An 18641-nucleotide genomic window follows, 5' to 3' on the forward strand; every position below is an offset into this window, starting at 1 on the left:
AAGATGAACCCCACACCAGTTCTTCAGGACTACACTCACATACACACACACAAACTTCAAAACAGGTGACCACCATTCTTTTTGTTTGAGGTAGGGTCTCACTCTAGTACAGGCTGACCTGGAATTCACTATGCAATCTCAAAGTGGCTTAAAACAGTGATCCTCCTACCCCAGCCTCCTGAGTGCTGGGATTGAAGGTGTGCACCACCATGCCCAACATAACTACTGTTCTTTCAGAGTAAGGTCCACATTGGTCTCTAGTACCAACAACCACACCAATGTGGGCTGCTATTAGAGTGACTGTGTAAGTTGAAAGTAGAAAGTAGATAAGTTAAACCTCAACAGCTTCCTTTTTTGATTGTGTTCTTGTATCATTCGTCACATTCTGTCATGTTTTTTTCTTGCAAATTCGTATATATAGCAAATTAGCTAGAGATTTGATGGGTTTGAACTTTTTTTTTTGCTTTTTTGTCCTTATTTCTTTTTAAATTGAGGATTTTAATGCGTAAACATTCTATAATTTAATCACATTCCCTTTCTTTTGTTCTCTTATTCCACTGAGTCCCCTTCTTTCCAAGTAGTTCTTCAGGTTTTTTTAAAAAACATTTATTTTTGGTTTGGGAAGGAGGAAGGGAGAAAGAGAGAGAGGAAGAGGCAGATATATATAGAGAGAATGGGTGTGTCAAGGCCTCCAGCTACTGCAAATGAGCTCCAGATGCATGTGCCTCCTTGTGCATCTGGCTTACATGGATACTGGGGAACTGAACCTGAGTCATTCGGCTTCACAGGCAAGTACCTTAACTGCTAAGCCATCTCTCCAGTCTCTCTTCTTCAGTTTTTTAAAAAAAATTAAATTTATTTATTGGTAAGGAGAAAGTGGGAGGGAGGAAGAAAGAGAGAATGAGAGAATGAATGGGCATGCCAAAGTCTCTTGCTGCTGCAAAGGAACTCCAGATGCATGCAGCACTTTGTGTATCTGACTTCATGTGGGTATAAGGTATCAACCCAGGCCATCATGTTTTATAAACAAGTACCTTAACCACTGAGCCATCTCTCCAGCTCTCTTGTTCTGTTTTGATGTCTCATTAAAAAAAACGTATTTATTTACAGACACAGAGAGAAAGAGAATGGGCATGCCAGGGCCTCTAGCCACTGCAAATAAACACCAGATGTATGTGCTACTTCGTGTACCTGGCTTTATGTGGGTACTGGGGAATCAAACTCAGGCCTTCAGGCATTGTAAGCAAGCACCTTAACTGCTGAGCCATTTCTCCAGCCCAGATGAGGTCTCTCTCTTTTATTTATATTTTTACATACTTATATAGTTGAGAGAGCAAGCAAGCGAGAATGGGCGCACCAGGGCCTCTAGCCACTGCAAACAAACTCCAGACGCATGTGCCACAGTGTTCCCTGAGCCTTGGGGGAGTCTCATTTAGTGCTGAGTTCTCAACTGCCTCTTGTTTTCAGCACTTTAATGAGTTTTTACTCTCCTCCATATCTACTATCCCCTGTATAGAGAAGAAGCTGCTCTGGCTAACAATGAGAGCAGCACTAATTTTCTTTCCACCACCACCTCTGAAATATTCCCTGGGCTCTGGTCAGCGTTATAAGGATGACTTGTCTGGTGCTAGGCACTGGGCTGTCTGTTCTCCTCACTGTGGTGAGTCTTGGGTGGGATTCACCTCTATCTGCGTAAGGAAGCTTCTCTAACCAAAAGTGATAGCAACTCTAATCTGTGGACATAAACATACCCATTCACAGAGCAGTTTGGTGGGCACAGTATACCCATTTAGCCAAAGAACAATAGTAGTGTGTCTGCCATCACCTATTCCCTTCCAAGCCAAAGGCTTTTGACTTGGTTATCAGTATCAGTCATGGGTTCCTATTCCTGTGGGCTTCACATCCAATTAGGGAACAGTTGGGTACCCCTATAGCTGACCTGTTACTATGCATCAAATGGCACGTTTTGCCTGGCTGGCCTGTTGTGTAGGTTGCAGAAATAAAAAAAGTATTAAAATCTCTTTTTCAACCTTTATCCACATTATTTCCAAGAATAATGGGGATATTTCTTCTTTATTACAACAATCAGCCAGTAGTATTTGTTTACACTTAAGAAATTTTACAGCGCTATAAACATATATATGTTACTCACATTTTCAAAATGGGCAGTCCATACACTCTGGGACTGTTGTTGGAAAAATTATTCTTCCTTTGTCGATCTGCCGTTTTACACTTCTGTCAAAAATCAGTTGACTTTATGTGTGTGGATCTCTCTAGATTTTTCCATCCCATTCTGTCAGGGTTATATCTCTATTCTCCCAGTTTCACACTGCCGTGATTACTATAGCTTTCTAGTAACACATATTTTCTAACTTTATTCTTAATTGTATAAAAAAATTATGAGCCGGCTGTGGTGGCACATACCTTCAGTCCCAGCTCTCAGGAGGCAGAGATAGGAGGATCGCTGTGAGCTTGAGGTCAGCCTGGGACTACAGAGTGAATTCCAGATCACCCTGGTCTAGAGTGAGACCTTGCCTCATAAAACCAAAAACAAACAAAAAAAATTACATGTGGTACACATGTATATGTGGGCCACGTGTATGCGATGTGTAGTCATCAGAAGATAACCTTGGAGTGTAGCAGTCCTCAAGTTCCACTTGTCTGAGACACAGTCTCTTGTTGATGTTGAAAATGCCAGAATAACTGGCCTGCAAGTTTCAGGATTCTTCTGAATCTGCCTCCCATTATGGTAGGTACCTTGGGATTATAGATATGTAAATTACCTTGCATATGGCTTTACATGGTTTCTAGGGATCTGAGCTCTCCTGCCATCAGGTGTACACACCAAGTGTTTTTAACCATTGAGCTGTTCCAACCTTACTCCTTTAAAAATTGGTTTATCTTTAATTTCTTCGAACATTCCCTATGAATTTTTGGATTAGCTGTATTGATTTCTCTCCCTCTAAAAAGCCACCTGTGATTGCATTTCCTCTATAGTTACTTGACAAAGAGAGAGAGAGACAGACAGACAGACAGAATGGGAATGCCAGGGCCTCCAGCCACTGCAAATTAACTCCAGATGCATGCATCTTGTGCATCTGGCTAATGTGGGTCCTGGAGAATTGAACCTGGGTCCTTTGCCTTTTCAGACAAACGCCTTAACCACTAAGCCATCCCTCCAGCCCATCTTCTATACTTTAAATGGGGAAAATGTGACATTTTAAGAATGTCTTTCCATCCATGAGTGTACTATTGCTATTTATTAATATTATTATTTCATTTTTCACCAACATTTCATTGCCTGCATGCCTGCCTGCCTGCCTTTCTTTTACTTCTCCCTCCACTCCCTGCCTTTCTTTTCTCCCTTCAACCTTCCCTTCATTCACCTCCCCCCTCCCTCTCTTTTCTTCCCTCATTCCTTTCTCCCTCTGTCCCTCCCCTACCCTCCCCTTCCTTTTTGTCTCATAGTACGAGATAATCACAGTATTAGATACCAAATCCAGTGTCTTAATTATGCTGCCCAAGTGTGTGTACCTGTTTTCAAGGTTTGAGTGTTACTATAAATATTATTTTTAAAAAGGATTATTTTGCATGTGTGCATGCGGGGGTTGGGGAGGGTGTATCTGCACATGTGTCTGTATCCATATGCAGCCAGAGGACAACCTGGGGTGTTATCCTCAAGTACACTATCTCTTTTGGTCTGGAGCTCACTAAGTAGGCTACACTTGCTGGTCAGTGAGCCTCAGGGATCTATTTCTACCTCCCCAGCACCAGGATTACATCTCGCATCACCACATCTGGCATTTTGTGCGCACACACACACACAACACATGTGTGTTATGTGTAGTATGTGCAGTGTATGCATTCATGATGTGGTTGCCGCATGCAGGCGTGTGTGTGTGGAGGCCAGAGGGGATTTTTCAGGCATTCTCTATTCATACATCTGTGTGTTTCCTTGAGACAGAATTTCTCATTGAATCCCAGTCTGCCATTTTTAGTGAAACTGGTTGACCAAGCCCCAGCAATTCTCTTGTGTCAGTTCCAGTGGGACTGAGATTATAGGGGTGTGTGTGTGTGTCTCCACACCCAGCTGTTTATGTGGCTGCTTAAGAATCAGACTCCAGGGCTGGAGAGATGGTTTAGCGGTTAAGCGCTTGCCTGTGAAGCCAAAGGACCCCGGTTCAAGGCTCGATTTTCCAGGACCCACGTTAGCCAGATGCACAAGAGGGCGCATGCGTCTGGAGTTCATTTGCAGGGGCTGGAAGCCATGGCGTGCCCATTCTTTCTCTTTCTCTCTATCTGCCTCTTTCTCTCTGTGTCACTCTCAAATAAATAAATAAAAATGAACAAAAAAAATCAAAAAAAAAAAAAGAATCAGACTCCATATACCATTCCCTCTTAGTCCGTCACACTTTCCCAGCAAGCCCTGTTACCCGGTGAGCCATTCATTGTCCCAGCCTTTTGCTTGGCATTTACATAGGTACTGGGGATCAAACTCAGGTCTTCATGTGTGCTTTCAAGGCAAACACTTTGCTGACAGAGCTATTTCTACCTCTCAAAATGTTTCATTTCTGCTTACTCATTGTAGCATGTTAATATAACAGGGTATGGCTTTGTTAAGCATACTTAGTTCTTGAAACTTTTTAGTACATACAGTAGAATTTTTACAAAAACAAATATGTCTGCTAATAAAGATAGGTTATGTTTTCTTTAACAAATGTGTGTCTTTATTTCTCCTTACGGTAATGTTAGTTCTTCTAGTTGACCAAGGAATGGTGACAACACCTACCACATTGTCTATCTTGGGCCAAAATCAACCAAAAACTTCCCTGTTACTTTTCTATTTCTTTTAATATATATAATTCTCAGCATAGTGTTCACTTAACAAAAAACATTGTATTTAATTTTATTTGCCATGCTGCTCACCAATTTCTTTGCTATTATTGATTGAGGTAGCCTTTTCCAGATAAACCAAAATGCATGTATGACTTTTTGATACAGATATATGTGCCTGCAATCTTACATGAAAGCACTTACTTTACTGCTTTATAGTTTGCTTTACTCCATAATGAAACCTTCCCTCTGGGAAATTGTTGTGGTCACTTAGTATTAAGTTGGACTTAATATATTATATATAAATTGCTGGTGATTGTTTATAACCTGTGCAGTTTTTCTCCTAGATGGGACAGAAACAGTAATAACCCAAAATAGAGGAAAAATAACCATATTTCTGTTGTGACAAGATATAATGACCAGTATGAAATATTCATCCATTAGAAAATGTTCAGCACTGTTCTAAGCAGAATTATGGAGTTGTAATGTATTGATAAGATTGAGGTATAGCCCCTGGTCTTGAAGGAGATGCTTTCTCTAAGGAAGTCTGGGCCTTGGCTCTTGACAGTTTTTTGTTGTGTTTAACCCCATGATTAACCTACCAATGTGTAGAGGTTTAATCTCAGGTAGAATCCACTTTTGATCCCAGCTTCATGATTCTCATTGTCTTAGACTGTAAAGCATTTGGCATTAACTTTGCAAGTGAATTGCTGAGAGGCGAAGCATATTTTACTGTGTGACCATTTTTTGTGAGAAGATACTCTGTATAGACCATTTTTTAGGTGTTTGATATAACATTTCAAGTCACTTTGGATTGAATAAACAGTTGTCAGTAAAGGGCACCAATTTTTTAAATTTTGAATTACATTGATGTTGTCAACAAAGAGAAAGATATTAAATCAATCCTTTAAAAAGAAAAAATAAAAGAAAGAACGAGAAAACAAAATAACTTTGTGGCGTATCCTTACTCTGATTTTTGAGGAAGTATAGTTTTTCACTGTAAATTACAACTGAGAGGAAGCTGTAGTTTTTGGTCATTAGGCTCTCAAGCAGACCCTTTACTATATGACAAATTCTGGGTAAGAAAAAATGTGAGAAATTTTGTATAAGCTTTGTTAATCCAGAAAAATCATCTCTAGTTTATTACTATAATCCTTACACTTACCATATAAATAGTTACTAACAATTGTTGAATGAGTGTTTGTGGGAATAGGTTGCTAGACTACTTGGATTTGGTTAGAGTAAGAAAATGTAATTTTTATGTAAGATACATAAAGTTTAGTGTAAGAATTGTTGCAATTACGTGTTGTTTAATAAGCATCAAAAAGAGTTGCATACTTTTTGTGAAGCTGTAATAGAAGGCTATTGAATCCCCCCCCCCCACTTAGGCCCAAGATTTTACTTAGCACTGAGTGAGAGTGGTGGTATCCAAAGTGCAAGGAAAATGGTCTTGGAAAATCCAGTAAGATGGTTTTAAGGCTTCTTGGGTAGGGAAGCAGAGATCTTACCCTGTGAGCACCCTCACAGGGCCTGAAGGGGAAGTTGAGTTCCTTGATTTAAGCCTCCGTGATCTGGTTAGCCAGACCCATCTATTGAGTTTCTTAGGGGAAATGATGCTTGGAATGTCATACACACTCAGGACCACAGAAGAGAGGGATAACTATAAGATGGGCTGACATGCTCATATTTACTCGTATCTACTTCTTGCTGGATTGGGGTGTTATGAGGTCAGGAGGCCTACCCATTTTGGAGGGACTGAATCAGAGGCTAGTATCTGTACTCCTACATCAGAAAGATTAGGTTTTTGTCTGCATGGGTTCCTTTGGCATGCTGGATGGACAGTGGTCTGGGAGAATTGAGTGAGTAGATGGACTCAAGGTACCTAAGAGCATATGAATCCAAAATTTTCTTCAGGGGAATGACAACAAGTTTGAGCCAGGAGACCCAGAAGGAAGTTTGAAGCCATTTGGAATTGAATCTATTGAATTCAGGAAGAAATGAGTTGTATAAGTTACATGGGCAAGTTAAGGACAGAACTGGCATTGTTAAAGAAGTGTCCATACTCATAACGTTGGAAGACATTGGAAGACAAGAGAAGGGCTCAGATAAGGTGAATCCTAGCATACAAAAGAATGATCTTACCCCAGGGGAAGTATGTTCTCATATATAGATCTAGCCTAGAAAGGAGTATGTCTGGAGGGACCACAACCTAGAACAGGGTCATACCAGGTTGCCACACAGATTTAAAGTCAGATGGAGAAAGATAATAGGCTGTCTACTTTTTTTTTTTGATTTTTAGAGGTAGGGTCTCACTTTAGCTCAGGCTAACCTATAATTCACTATGTCGTCTCAGGGTGGCCTCAAACTCATGGTGATACTCCTACCTCCTCTGCCTCTGGGATTAAAGGTGTGTACCACCACACCTGGCTTAAACTGGCTACTTTTTTAAAGGCTAGAATAGCCCAAGATAATTTTGTCTATGAGCAGTAGTAATGTTTTAGCTCTGCAATTGCAGGTGGGACTTCTGAGAGTCTCAATTTGTCAGTCTCTGTTGGCCCAGCATCACATTTGGACATTTGGCAAATACTGCCTTTCCATCTGCTTTATTTTTTTTTATAATTTTTTTTTTTTTTTTTCCCCCTGGTAGGGTCTCACTCTAGCCCAGACTGACCTGGAATTGGAATTCAGTATGTAGTCTCAGGGTGTCCTCAGACTCACAGCAATCGTCCTCTGCTTGCCTTCCAAGTGCTAGGATTAAAGGTTTGTGCCACCGTGCCTGGCCCTTTTTATTTTATTTTATTTATTTTATTTTGTTATTTGAGAGAGAGAATATGAGCATGCCACGGCCTCTAGCCACTGCTACCTTGTACATCTGGCTTTATGTGGGTACTGGGGAATCAAACCCTGGTCCTTAGGCTTTTTAGGCAAGTGCCTTAACCACTGAGTCATCTCTCTAGCTTCCTTTCCATCTGCTTTGAGGCAAGGTCTCATAGTGCTCACTGTTGCTTTTGCTTGTCCTGAGCATCTGACAGATTTCCCTGCCTACCACAGTGCCTGGCTTTTTTACATGAGTGCTGAAGTTCCACACTCCAGTATTGTTTGTATTCATCCAGTGCTTCATCCAATGAACCATCTTCCCAACTTATTGTTTTAAATACATTGTAAAAATGTTTTTAGCAGTTCAGCATCATCTTTAACATACCCATGTCGGTGTGCACATTTTAAAATCAGAGCACTTGATGAGCCATGGGTTTTGTCATGTGGTGGTTGAACATACAGGCAGAAAGACAACTACATGAAAATAACAAAAATATATTAACAAGTCTTAGAAAAGTGACACAACAAAGAGCATGTAACACCATTATAGGAAAAAGATGTGTGTTTTAAATAATTCAGCTGAGGAGAAGGTGTGAGAAAGAGGAAGTTGAGACATGGCCAGTCTCTGGTCCTCAGTGGAAAACTCAGCTTATATTTTAGTCAGGGAAGATGTGCTCCTTTTCCATTTACACCTGTGCAGAAGAAAGGCAGACAGAGGAGCCATGGAGGTGTAGATGGGGAAGAAGCCTGTGGATGAAGGTCTTTTGAGAAGCCATCTAAAACTACAGATTGTAGATTCGCTTTTCAAATTATGTCCCAAAGATGAGTTAAGGGGTAATCTCTGAGAGATGAGAGGGACTCATGGATGAAACCCTGTTTGGAAATCTCAAAGGAGATTTTCACAGATGAATTTGGCCACAACTCAGTTGTGAGGGAGGGAAACTCACCCTTTTGGGAAAAGGTGAACCTGATGAAAAATTGCATATAAGTCAGTCAGCCTCACATTCTGCTTATTCCTCTCTGGGAAACATAGAAATATTGTTACCTGACAGGTGCCATGGACAGAGCAGCTGGGAGCAGGAAAGTGGGTGCAGACACACCATTTGTGTGGATGGAGACTTTGAAGATTGGAACAATGAGTTGTCAAGCAAGCAACCAAGTCCGGGAGAGGCCCAAATAGATGATGCACAAAGAATAATGCCCCAAGAGTTGCTTTTTTTTTTTAAAAAAAAAAAAAAAAAAAAAGGATCAGGTTTAGTTTGGTTTGAAGATAGGGTTCACTGGCTGCCCTTGTAGTGTAGCTCAGGATAGGCTCCTTGAGTGTTAGAATTACAGACTATGCCTGGTCACTCTGATATTTCCTGACATACTCAGTTTGTTCATTATTTTGATAAGGAGAGGTAACTGTTTTAATGTTTTGAACCATACCTTTCTTCCACCAGAGTAGGATAGGATTATTTCTGTCTTGCATTTTGAAAAGGTTTATTAGGACATTAGCAAGTAGTTACTATGAAAAGATAGGGTGTTTTTTTAAAGCTCATGATTCTCCCAGGCTAATATGAAATGATGTTGGTAGCATTTTTGCATATAATTTACTTCTGACATTGTTCTTTTTAAAAAAGAAAACATTTTTAAATGATTTATTTGCAAGCAGAGTGATATGGTGGGGGGGCCACCAGAGAGCGCATACCAGGACCTCTAGCCATGGCAAAAGAACTCCAGACGCATGTGCCACTTTGTGCATCTGGCTTTACATAGGTGCTGAGGAATCAAATCCCGGTGGTTAGGCTTTGCTGGCAAGCATCTTAACCTTAACTTAAGCCATCTCTCCAGATCACATTTGTTCTTTTAATGTCATTGTACCTGAGAATTATGGCTTTATAATTTTTAGACCTAATGTTACCTTATTTTAATTAATTTATTTGCAAGCCTAGAGAGAGAGAGATAAAAGGAAGGGAGTGATGGGGAGGGAGGGATTATGGGTACACCAGGGCCTCTTGCTGCTTCAGATGAACTCCAGATGCATACATTAGTTTGTGCATATGGCTTTACATGGGACTGGGGAATGAAACCCAGGTTATTAGGTTTTGCAAACAAGCTCCTTTGACTGCTTTAGCCCTAAACCTAATTTTAATTAATAGTAAAAGCTGTTTCACTAAAATTAACCTGTGTAATTTCATTTTTACTCTGCAGTAATTGTTACATAAGAACATAAGATATTAGAAAAGTTATTAACCTAAAGAATAAAAGATACAAGAAACTTATAAAAAGCAGATCAGCCTGGACTAGAATGAGACCCTGCCTTGTAAAACAAACAAACAAACAAACAAAAAACCTTCTCTGGGGCTGGAAGAAGGCTAAGTGGATAAAGTCTTGCTGCCAAACTCTGAACATCCAAATTTGGAACCCCAGACCCTATGTCATGGTAGGTAGGCTTCTATAATCTCAGTATACAGTGAGAAGGGAGACAGATACTGGAGAATTCACCAGAAGCTCCCACATAGTTTTGAACAAATGAGGTAGAAGACAACCAACTTGAAAGTTGGCCTCTGACTGCCACATACATACTGTGACACATGTGCACACCCCCTCCAAAATAAACTCCCACTTTTCTTTTTTAAAGGACATGGGTAATGGCCAAACTGTTTAATGGGGTGAGATGGGAGAAGCAGCTATTAAAGATACGATCCCAATATTTTAGAAGTATATATGCAGAAAATGTCCATATCAGCATTTATCTGTGGGAGAGATTACAGTGGTTTCTTAAATGTTATGTATTTGAAATGAATATGTTTCATGTATCTGAAGATTATATTGACTTCATGCTTCTTAGGCAGTTTATTAGACTGAGATATCCCATGTATATAAAGCATATAATTGTTAAGCAGTTGCATATGTTAAATAGATTTCAACAGGGCTTTTGTGTGTTTTTAAGATTGAGGAGGACAACTTGTTGCTAGGAAGTCTAAAACACAAGCCCCAGTTTTTGGGTATCTTCCAGGAATCCAGTAAGGATCAGTTTATATATGAAGATAGCCTTTAAAAATGTGTCTTCCTGGGCTGGGTATATGGTGCTGAAGGAACCCCAGGAGGGGGACCCCACGCTCTGCCCGGATATGGCGACACCCCAAATCACTCACGAGAAGCGGTCTTGATGCAAACTGCAAGAGGATTTTATTCCAAGCGCGCTGGGGCCCACAGTCGTACACCGCACAGGGGTAGAGGACTGCAGAGCCCCGAATGCAGGAACGGGACAGTTTTTATAGGGTTTCTAACAAAGCCTGTGCATTAGACCAGTCATTTTTGCGGGTGCGAGCCAGTCAGTTTGTGCCACCCCATAGTTTCTAAGCCAATTAGTTTAATTTGTTCAAGCCCCTCGTGGACCAATCATTCTCTTATGACCTTGGTGGTCAGCATTTGCACAGGTCCTTGGGTGGGAGTAGCAGAGTGTGGTACCAGTCTCCTATGACCTTGGAGGTCAGCATTTATGCAGTTCCTTAGGTGGGGGTAGTAGAGTATGGTATCAGCCTCCTATGACCTTGGTGGTCTGAGGCAGGCTGCTACAGCTTATGGTGCGAGCTACTAAGGCTTACAGTGTGGGCTATTAAGGCTTATGGTGCAGGCTATTTACAGAAACCAAATAAGTGGTTCACTTCATTACTCATTTCCCATCCTTGAGGGCTATCTCATGCCCTTTTTACCTAGTTTTATATTAGGAGCGGGCTCTGATATAATGAGAAGAGGGATTCTTTACTTGCTTCCAACAGAGAGTAAAGCCTGGAGTTTGAGGTATGCAGGGGCCCGCTTAAGCTCCCTTTGGAGCGTGATAGTATTTCTGGGCTTCTGAATTCTTGGGCCTTTCAGTGCACACTTGTAATAATCCCAGCACTTGATAGTTATTAAGAGTTCGAGACTAGTTTGGACTACATAGGAAGACCCTGTCTCAAAAGTTAAAGAAAAATACCCATTTCTACATAAATTAATAATTGTTCTTGGTAATAGAATAAAACTAAATTTTAAATTTGTAAAAAAAATTCCTAGCTTTTACATACGATCTAATAATTCAATGTTTTTTTTAATGTGCATAGCCCTTCATTTTGAGGGTAAGCATATTCTTGCTTTTGATGTCTGTTTTCTGCCACAGGCCTGTGATTGGAATTGAACAATACAGCTACTGCTTCCACCAGAGGAAAATAGTATGGGAATTCCTTTGATGGTAGGTTACTTTCTAGTAGTCTCTCTTCAGTAATTCTAGCATAGCAGTTCTTATGCCTGGTTAGTTTGTTGCTATTTATGTCTCCTCATAATTTATACATAACTGTATGTGAATAAATATTTATTATCAGCCCAAATCCTTTAATGCAGATATTTTTATATAGTTAGCAGGCCCTGTATTTGTGGAAGACTTCATATAGCAACTTAAAAATTTGGATTTTTTTTTTTAGTAGAAAGGGGCTTATAAATCTTAAGATCTCTTTTTGTAGCTTGGAGAAGAAAATATCACATAGTTGAAAATAGCGAAAGATATTACAAGAAGTTTTATTTGGTCCTGAAACCCAATAATTTATGAAATGTATCTTTTCCAGCTGATCCATCACTTGGCTCAATTTTCTTACGTAGTCAATGTGGTTCATACTGTAAGCATCATCTGCCATTTAGTAACCATGTTTAGGGGGGCTCAGTTATGTGAATGCCTTGTATTTTAGTGAGAATATTTATAAAAATCTTGAGCGATAGAGGAATTTGAGGGCACTCAGAAGGCAATCTAAGCTGGTAACTGTAGTGTCATTTGTTAGGCTTCTCACTTAAAGTTGAAACATGTTATAACAATGGTTATAACAATGGTAGCATCTGAAGGAAGAAACTGGCTCCGCATTTGCCTTTGTCTTCACTGAGCTGCAGCCTGTGGTACTGTTAGGGAACTTGTCATATGGTCTAAAACAGCAGAACCAATCCCTTTCGTAAGGTTTGGTTTTATTTGTTTTTAGTTTTGGGTAACTTTTTCCTTGTTTTTTTTTAGAAAGTGGTTATATTGGAATTGTAATGATTTTATCCATCTGTTTTTTTAGTAGGAGAGGAACAAATTTATTTGTTATATTAAACTGTACTATTATAATCCCATTCAAGATTCATGTTTTCTTTAGAAATTCTGGTGCCTCTTTGAGGTACATGCCTGCTAGTAAATCTTTACCTGCTCCCCATTGTCCCCTGGACAGGCTAGATTATCTACCTGCCAGAGGACCATCTCTTATCCTGTCCTGTTCTGTTCTGTAGTGCTGGGCATTAAACCCAAGGCCTTGTGCATGCTAGGTGAATGATGTATCACTGTGTTGTCACTGCCCACATCCCCAGTTCCTTCCTGTTCTTGGGTCATTTACTCCCCAGTGCTGTGCTTTCACCCCCATCTTGTAAGGTGCATTGGATGACTCTTATTTTTTGGATGGTGTTAATTTCCACCAGAAATTTTATGTTCCCCCTCAATATAATTTCTGTTATTTATAACAGAATTTATCACTTGTGATTCAATAAAGGTTTTGAACAAATCTTAAAATGTACCTCTTCTAATTATTTTCTCATCTTAGCATTTGAGAAAATTGTATGGGCAAAGCACAAAAATAAATTAGGCAAACAACAAAATGGTGGTAAATAGTAGACAATTATAGCCTGTTTAATTTTTCTTCCCTTTTAGTATATGTCAAGGAGCATACTGACTTATTTAACTTCTTTTGTGGTCTTTGTAATTGTTGCAGTTTTTATCTTTCACCACTGGATGGTGCCCTTACATTGGTTACTGCAAGCCCTTTCTAAATTTTTGTTAGAAAACCATTTGAAAAGTCATAATAAAATTAAGGTAGTGGTATAGTTGGTCATGCAGAGTGAGTTCATATTAGTAAAACAACTATCACCTGTGATAAGGTACAAGTATGTGTGCATCTGTATTTATATGTGTTGGATATAGGGTTTTTTATTTGGTTTGGTTTGGTTTGGTTTCTCGAGGTAGGGTCTCAGGTAGTAGCTTCCTGAGTGCTGGAATTAAAGGCGGGTGCCACCATGCCCAGCTTGGATATAGGGTTTTTGAGACAGTGTCTCACCATGTAGCCCCCAACTGGCCTTAAAGTTGCAGCAAATCTCCTGCCTTAGCCTGTTGGGTGCTGAAAATTGCAGGTATGTTCCACCATGCCCCATTTAAACATATGTATATTTTAATTTTATTTATTTATTTATTTATTTATTTATTTATTTATTTATTTATTTATTTATTTGAGAGCGACAGACACAGAGAGAAAGACAGATAGAGGGAGAGAGAGAGAATGGGCGCGCCAGGGCTTCCAGCCTCTGCAAACGAACTCCAGACGCATGCGCCCCCTTGTGCATCTGGCTAACGTGGGACCTGGGGAACCGAGCCTCGAACCGGGGTCCTTAGGCTTCACAGGCAAGCGCTTAACCGCTAAGCCATCTCTCCAGCCCAAACATATGTATATTTTAAAGATACATCCTGAATGTGAGTGTAAAGGCTAAAAACTATATCTGGCTATATTTTTTAATACAATCTTAAAGCATTACCTTAGGGGCCTTACCTTAGTTTAAATGTTTTGATTTTTTAAAAGGAGATATTCTCATGAAACTAAGGATTTTACCACCGAGTACACATTTGGTATTATAATGTAAATGATGTTTAAATAAAACCACAATTTCTTAATTTATAATGTTAAACAGGTAGCTGGTTTTGAAACTTCCCTTGAATGAGCATTTTGTCTTTTTCTTCTGTCCTGAAGCCATTCAGATCCTTCCATTGAAGCCTTTTTATTTCACAAGTACAGTATTCAGTGTCTGCTTTTAAAGCTACTTTTTGATAGTTACCCTGCTCACATAGGGTCAAGTACTTAGAATTTATTTGGGATTGTAACAAGACTGGAGGCACTGGTTTTTGGCTTTTGGAACTGATTTGTGGGAGAAATGTGGAAGGGTTTGAAACCTTGGCCTAAGAGATACCTTGCAGTATATAAGTATAGGTTGATGAACTATGGTCAGAGTTAAAAGACCTGAATGCAAAGGGCTGGGGACAGAGAGGTTTGGTTTATGAGCAGTAAAAAGAACTTTGTTGGGGTTGGCCTAGAAGCAGTTTGTGTGAGAGACTTGTTGTTATGCCTGTGTCCTGAGACCTGATGCAGGGTTGCGTTGCATAGAAATAGATTGTTGTGAGCAGAAGGATAAAGCACAGAAAGAAATAAAATCTTTGGGGTCAAAACTGCTGCCCCATTCAGCTGCATTTGTTTGAGAGATTACAGCTACTAAGGTTGGGCCAGCTGATCTGCATTGGGACAGCAGGAAGAATACAGACTCTTTGGAAATAAAAGGGACCTGAATGTTAAAGGACTGTCCTGCTCTTCAAAGTTGACTTTATCCCCCCCCCCCCCATGGATTTACAAGTTGGTAGCCCACCTGGTACTATGGAGTATAACAAATGCAAGAAAGAGAGGGTCATTGAGTTTGCAACATGGTTTTTGCTTTTTTTTGGAAATGACCATGGGCAGTGTGAAGCAGGCTTGTTGGACTACCTGTGTGGAGGCCCAGTGAAGTCATGAGGATGAACCATGGGTTGCAGTGGAGACCCAGTAGAGATGGGTGTCACTGGGCACATCTTAAGGTGTGGTAGGTTTGAGATTTCAATCTAAAGCCATGCAAAGTGTGCCTAGCTGAAGTTCCTGAAGTGTGCTGTGCTGTGCTGTGCTGTGTGGCTTTTAGCTTGTGACTTGTGCTTCTTTCTCTGCTTGGACCTGTGAAGGCAGGCCAGCTTCTTCTGTCCTTATGGAACTTCCCCTTGGATCTGTAAGCTTCAATAAATATCTCTTCCTCCATAACTGTGCCTGGTCTGGAAGTTCATCTCAGTGAACCTAAAGCTGTCTCCTACAATGTGCATTGCCATCTTTTGCAGTCTGAATGTTTATTCTGTGATATTATGGGGTTTTATTTTTTATGCTGTGGCTCAGTTAAGAGATCTTGGACTATGGAGATACTTGAACAGCATTGAGACTTTCTTTGCATACAGGAGAAAAGTGAGGTGAATGGCAAACTTTCTTCTCTTCTCTTCTCTTCTCTTCTCTTCTCTTCTCTTCTCTTCTCTTCTCTTCTCTTCTCTTCTCTTCTCTTCTCTTCTCATCTTCTCTCTCTTTTTTCTTTTCTTTTCTTGATCCAAGATCTCATGTCACCCAAACTGCCCTCAATCTGGATTTGAAGTGCTATTCCTGCAGCCTCAGCCTCCCAAGTGCTGGGATTAAGATGTATGCCACTACATTGGCTAAGACTTGTTTTAATTGATCAAAATCAAGTTGTAATTGTACTATTCTATGTTCTAAAGTATTCTATTTACTTACATTTCACATTTTTCTTACAGTGGCATTTTAAAAATGATTTATTTTAGTCTGCTTTAAGATGAGGTACTAATTAGTGAATTTTTTTTCCCACTTAAAAAATTTTCTAGAGTCCCCGGAATTTAATTTGTAATACTGAAAAAGTAAACTTCTGCAAGAAAATGCCAAAACTTTTCTTTGTAATACACAGTATATTGTTGGTTAGGACTAAGTGGAAATGATCAGGTAATTAAATTGTTACATGTGTCATTCGAGATATCGTCATCTACAGAAAAATAAAACTTACCTCAACAACTGAGACATACCCACCCAGATGAATTGGGTACTGAAATTTGACCAGATGCAAGCAGTGAGGAAAAAAAGGGTCATCTACTCAGATGTCAATTGCCTCAAAAGGAGCAAGATCTTTTTTTTTTTTTTAAATTTTTGTTTATTTGGAGACCAAGAGAGGAAGAGAAAGAGAGAATGGGTGTAACAGGACCTCTAGCCACTGCAAATGAACTCCAGATGCATGTGCCACCATGTGCATCTGGCTTATGTGGGACTTGGAGAATCAAACCTGAGTCCTTAGGCTTCTCAGGCAAGTGCTAAGACTGAATGGAGGGCTGGAAGAATGCAGGTTTCTCTCCCCTTCCTCCTCACACACAGACAGAGAGGTACTCTGCAAGTAAGCTGGGTGTGAACAGCTAATGGTAGAGTTAGAAAACATAATAACTTAGGGTCTTATTTGATATTTAGATGAACACTTTTCTTTTCAAATTTGAGTCTTAAGTGTTTGTTACCTAGACAGAACAGGTAAGTTTGTTTTGACTACCTGATCACCAAACAGTTGAAGAGGAGAGAAGGCACAGCTGTTGTGCTTGCAGGTATGTGTGTTGCACTGAAACATAACTTTACCATTTTGATGATCTCAAGAAGTATTTGAGGTTGGCAAGAGCACTCTTGGCCTGGGGAGATGGCTTAGTGGTAAGAGGTGCTTGCTTAGAAAACCTGCGAGCCTAGGTTCAATTCCCCAACACTCAAAGCGAGGCACAAAAAGTATTGCAAGCAGACAGTGTTCATTTGCAGTGACAGGAGACCATGGCATACACATGCAACGCGCACACACATATGCATGCTATGTTTTTAGAAAGCACTGTGTTCATACTGAATTGAAGGCCAGTTTAAATTAGAGGATTTTTTCTTTCAAATCTCTGACTTGATCTTAGTATAATTTTTAGGTAAGGTTTTATATGATTAGCACCATCCCTAGCATATGACTAGTTACAAACTAGTAAGATGAAAATTTATTATTATTATCATTGTTGCTGTTGTTGGAGTTTTGATACAGTCTTGCTGTGTAGCCTAGTCTGGCTTTGAGCTTATATCCTCCTGCCTCAGTCTCCTGAAGATCACAGACACTGCTCCACCACGCCTAGCTGAGTATGAGATTATTTTAAGGAACTGAGGTTTTGCCCTTCTTTTTAAAAAGACCAAGAAATTGTTATTTACAGTTCATTCTGGTTTCTATAATGTGGAAACACCTGGGCAAATGTGGTTTCAAGTTACTGTGTGTGAAAGGCTGACGAAGAGAAAAAAAATTCAATTTAAAAACAGTTGCTATGGTTACCAAGTATTTACTTTTATAAGCAATAATTATAGGAGACAGCAAGGAATTCCCACAAATAACAGAAAGATCAGTAGCGAAAGTATATACTGGCTGTTTCACACACAAATTGGAACTACGTTTATCACTTCCATTCTGAAGTAGCTGTCATTTGGGAAATACTAAAGAAAATAATTCATGTCTTTTTGAACTGGAAAAGGGTGGGGCAGGAATACTAAACATACTATTTTAAAATTCAAGGAATGATTCATAGTTGGAACATTTTTCATGTTCTTTAGTTCCCTTTATCAAAGAGTGCTGTAATTCCATATAGGAGCATTTATTGTTAAAAGAAGGCAATTATGTTTCACTTGTGCTTCACTTTAACTTCTTAGGTCTATGATAAGCTATTTAAAAATCATGTTTGTAACAGTGTTAATTCAATGTCAAACAATGCTCTTTTAAATTTTGAACTTAGGAAGACAGAAGAGATTCTTGTCAAATTTATAGCTAGTCTAGTCTAGTCTTAGTTGTTAAACTTTCAAAGTTGTTATGGAATTTTTTGGTTGTTTTGTTTATATTCATAATTCCCAGTATTGTAGGAATACTTTCTGACCCAATAGAATTCTAATCTTAAAATGATAGGGCTCTTTCTTATATCTTATTTGGCCTTACTTTTCTGTGCAGTAGTATATTAAATGTGTTTGTTCTTTAATGTTTAGGGTTATCTATCCTAAACTGAAAAGCTTTATAAAATAGAATGCTGCACTCAGTAAGAATTGAAATAAGGTAGCTTTAGGGTGACTGATAGATTCAGTTATTTGGTACTATCACATAGGAACTGTCTACTTTCAGCATTCCCCTCTTTCAGACTCAGCTTGGACCCTAGGGTAACTCCTTTTATAATTACAAGATACCCACCTTACTTCATGGCATCATTATCAAACACCTTATTGTCTAGTAGGTGGGGCATTTCCTTCTGTGTCTCCCTTTATAGGTACAAGGAAGACTTTCCTAGAAGCATTACAGCTCAC

At 39.5% G+C, this 18641-nt stretch overlaps 1 protein-coding gene across 4 annotated transcripts in view; it reads left to right on the forward strand.

The window, feature by feature from the left end:
* The window catches only part of Ankrd28 (ankyrin repeat domain 28), a 168740-nt gene that overhangs the window by 36337 nt on the left and 113762 nt on the right, over positions 1 to 18641 (forward strand). The window contains exon 2 of one of the 4 annotated variants that reach the window (XM_045135531.1): positions 11795 to 11866. The exons of 2 other annotated variants lie outside the window; for them this stretch is intronic. In XM_045135531.1, coding sequence (XP_044991466.1) covers positions 11849 to 11866 — 18 coding nt within the window. In that variant the 5' untranslated portion in view covers positions 11795 to 11848. Of the gene's footprint in view, positions 1 to 11794; positions 11867 to 18641 lie in introns of those variants that run through there. One more of the 4 variants, XM_045135533.1, reaches the window with a different exon arrangement.

The sequence above is a fragment of the Jaculus jaculus genome, chromosome 16 (genome assembly GCF_020740685.1).
Source record: "Jaculus jaculus isolate mJacJac1 chromosome 16, mJacJac1.mat.Y.cur, whole genome shotgun sequence".
Taxonomy (NCBI): Eukaryota; Metazoa; Chordata; class Mammalia; order Rodentia; family Dipodidae; genus Jaculus; species Jaculus jaculus.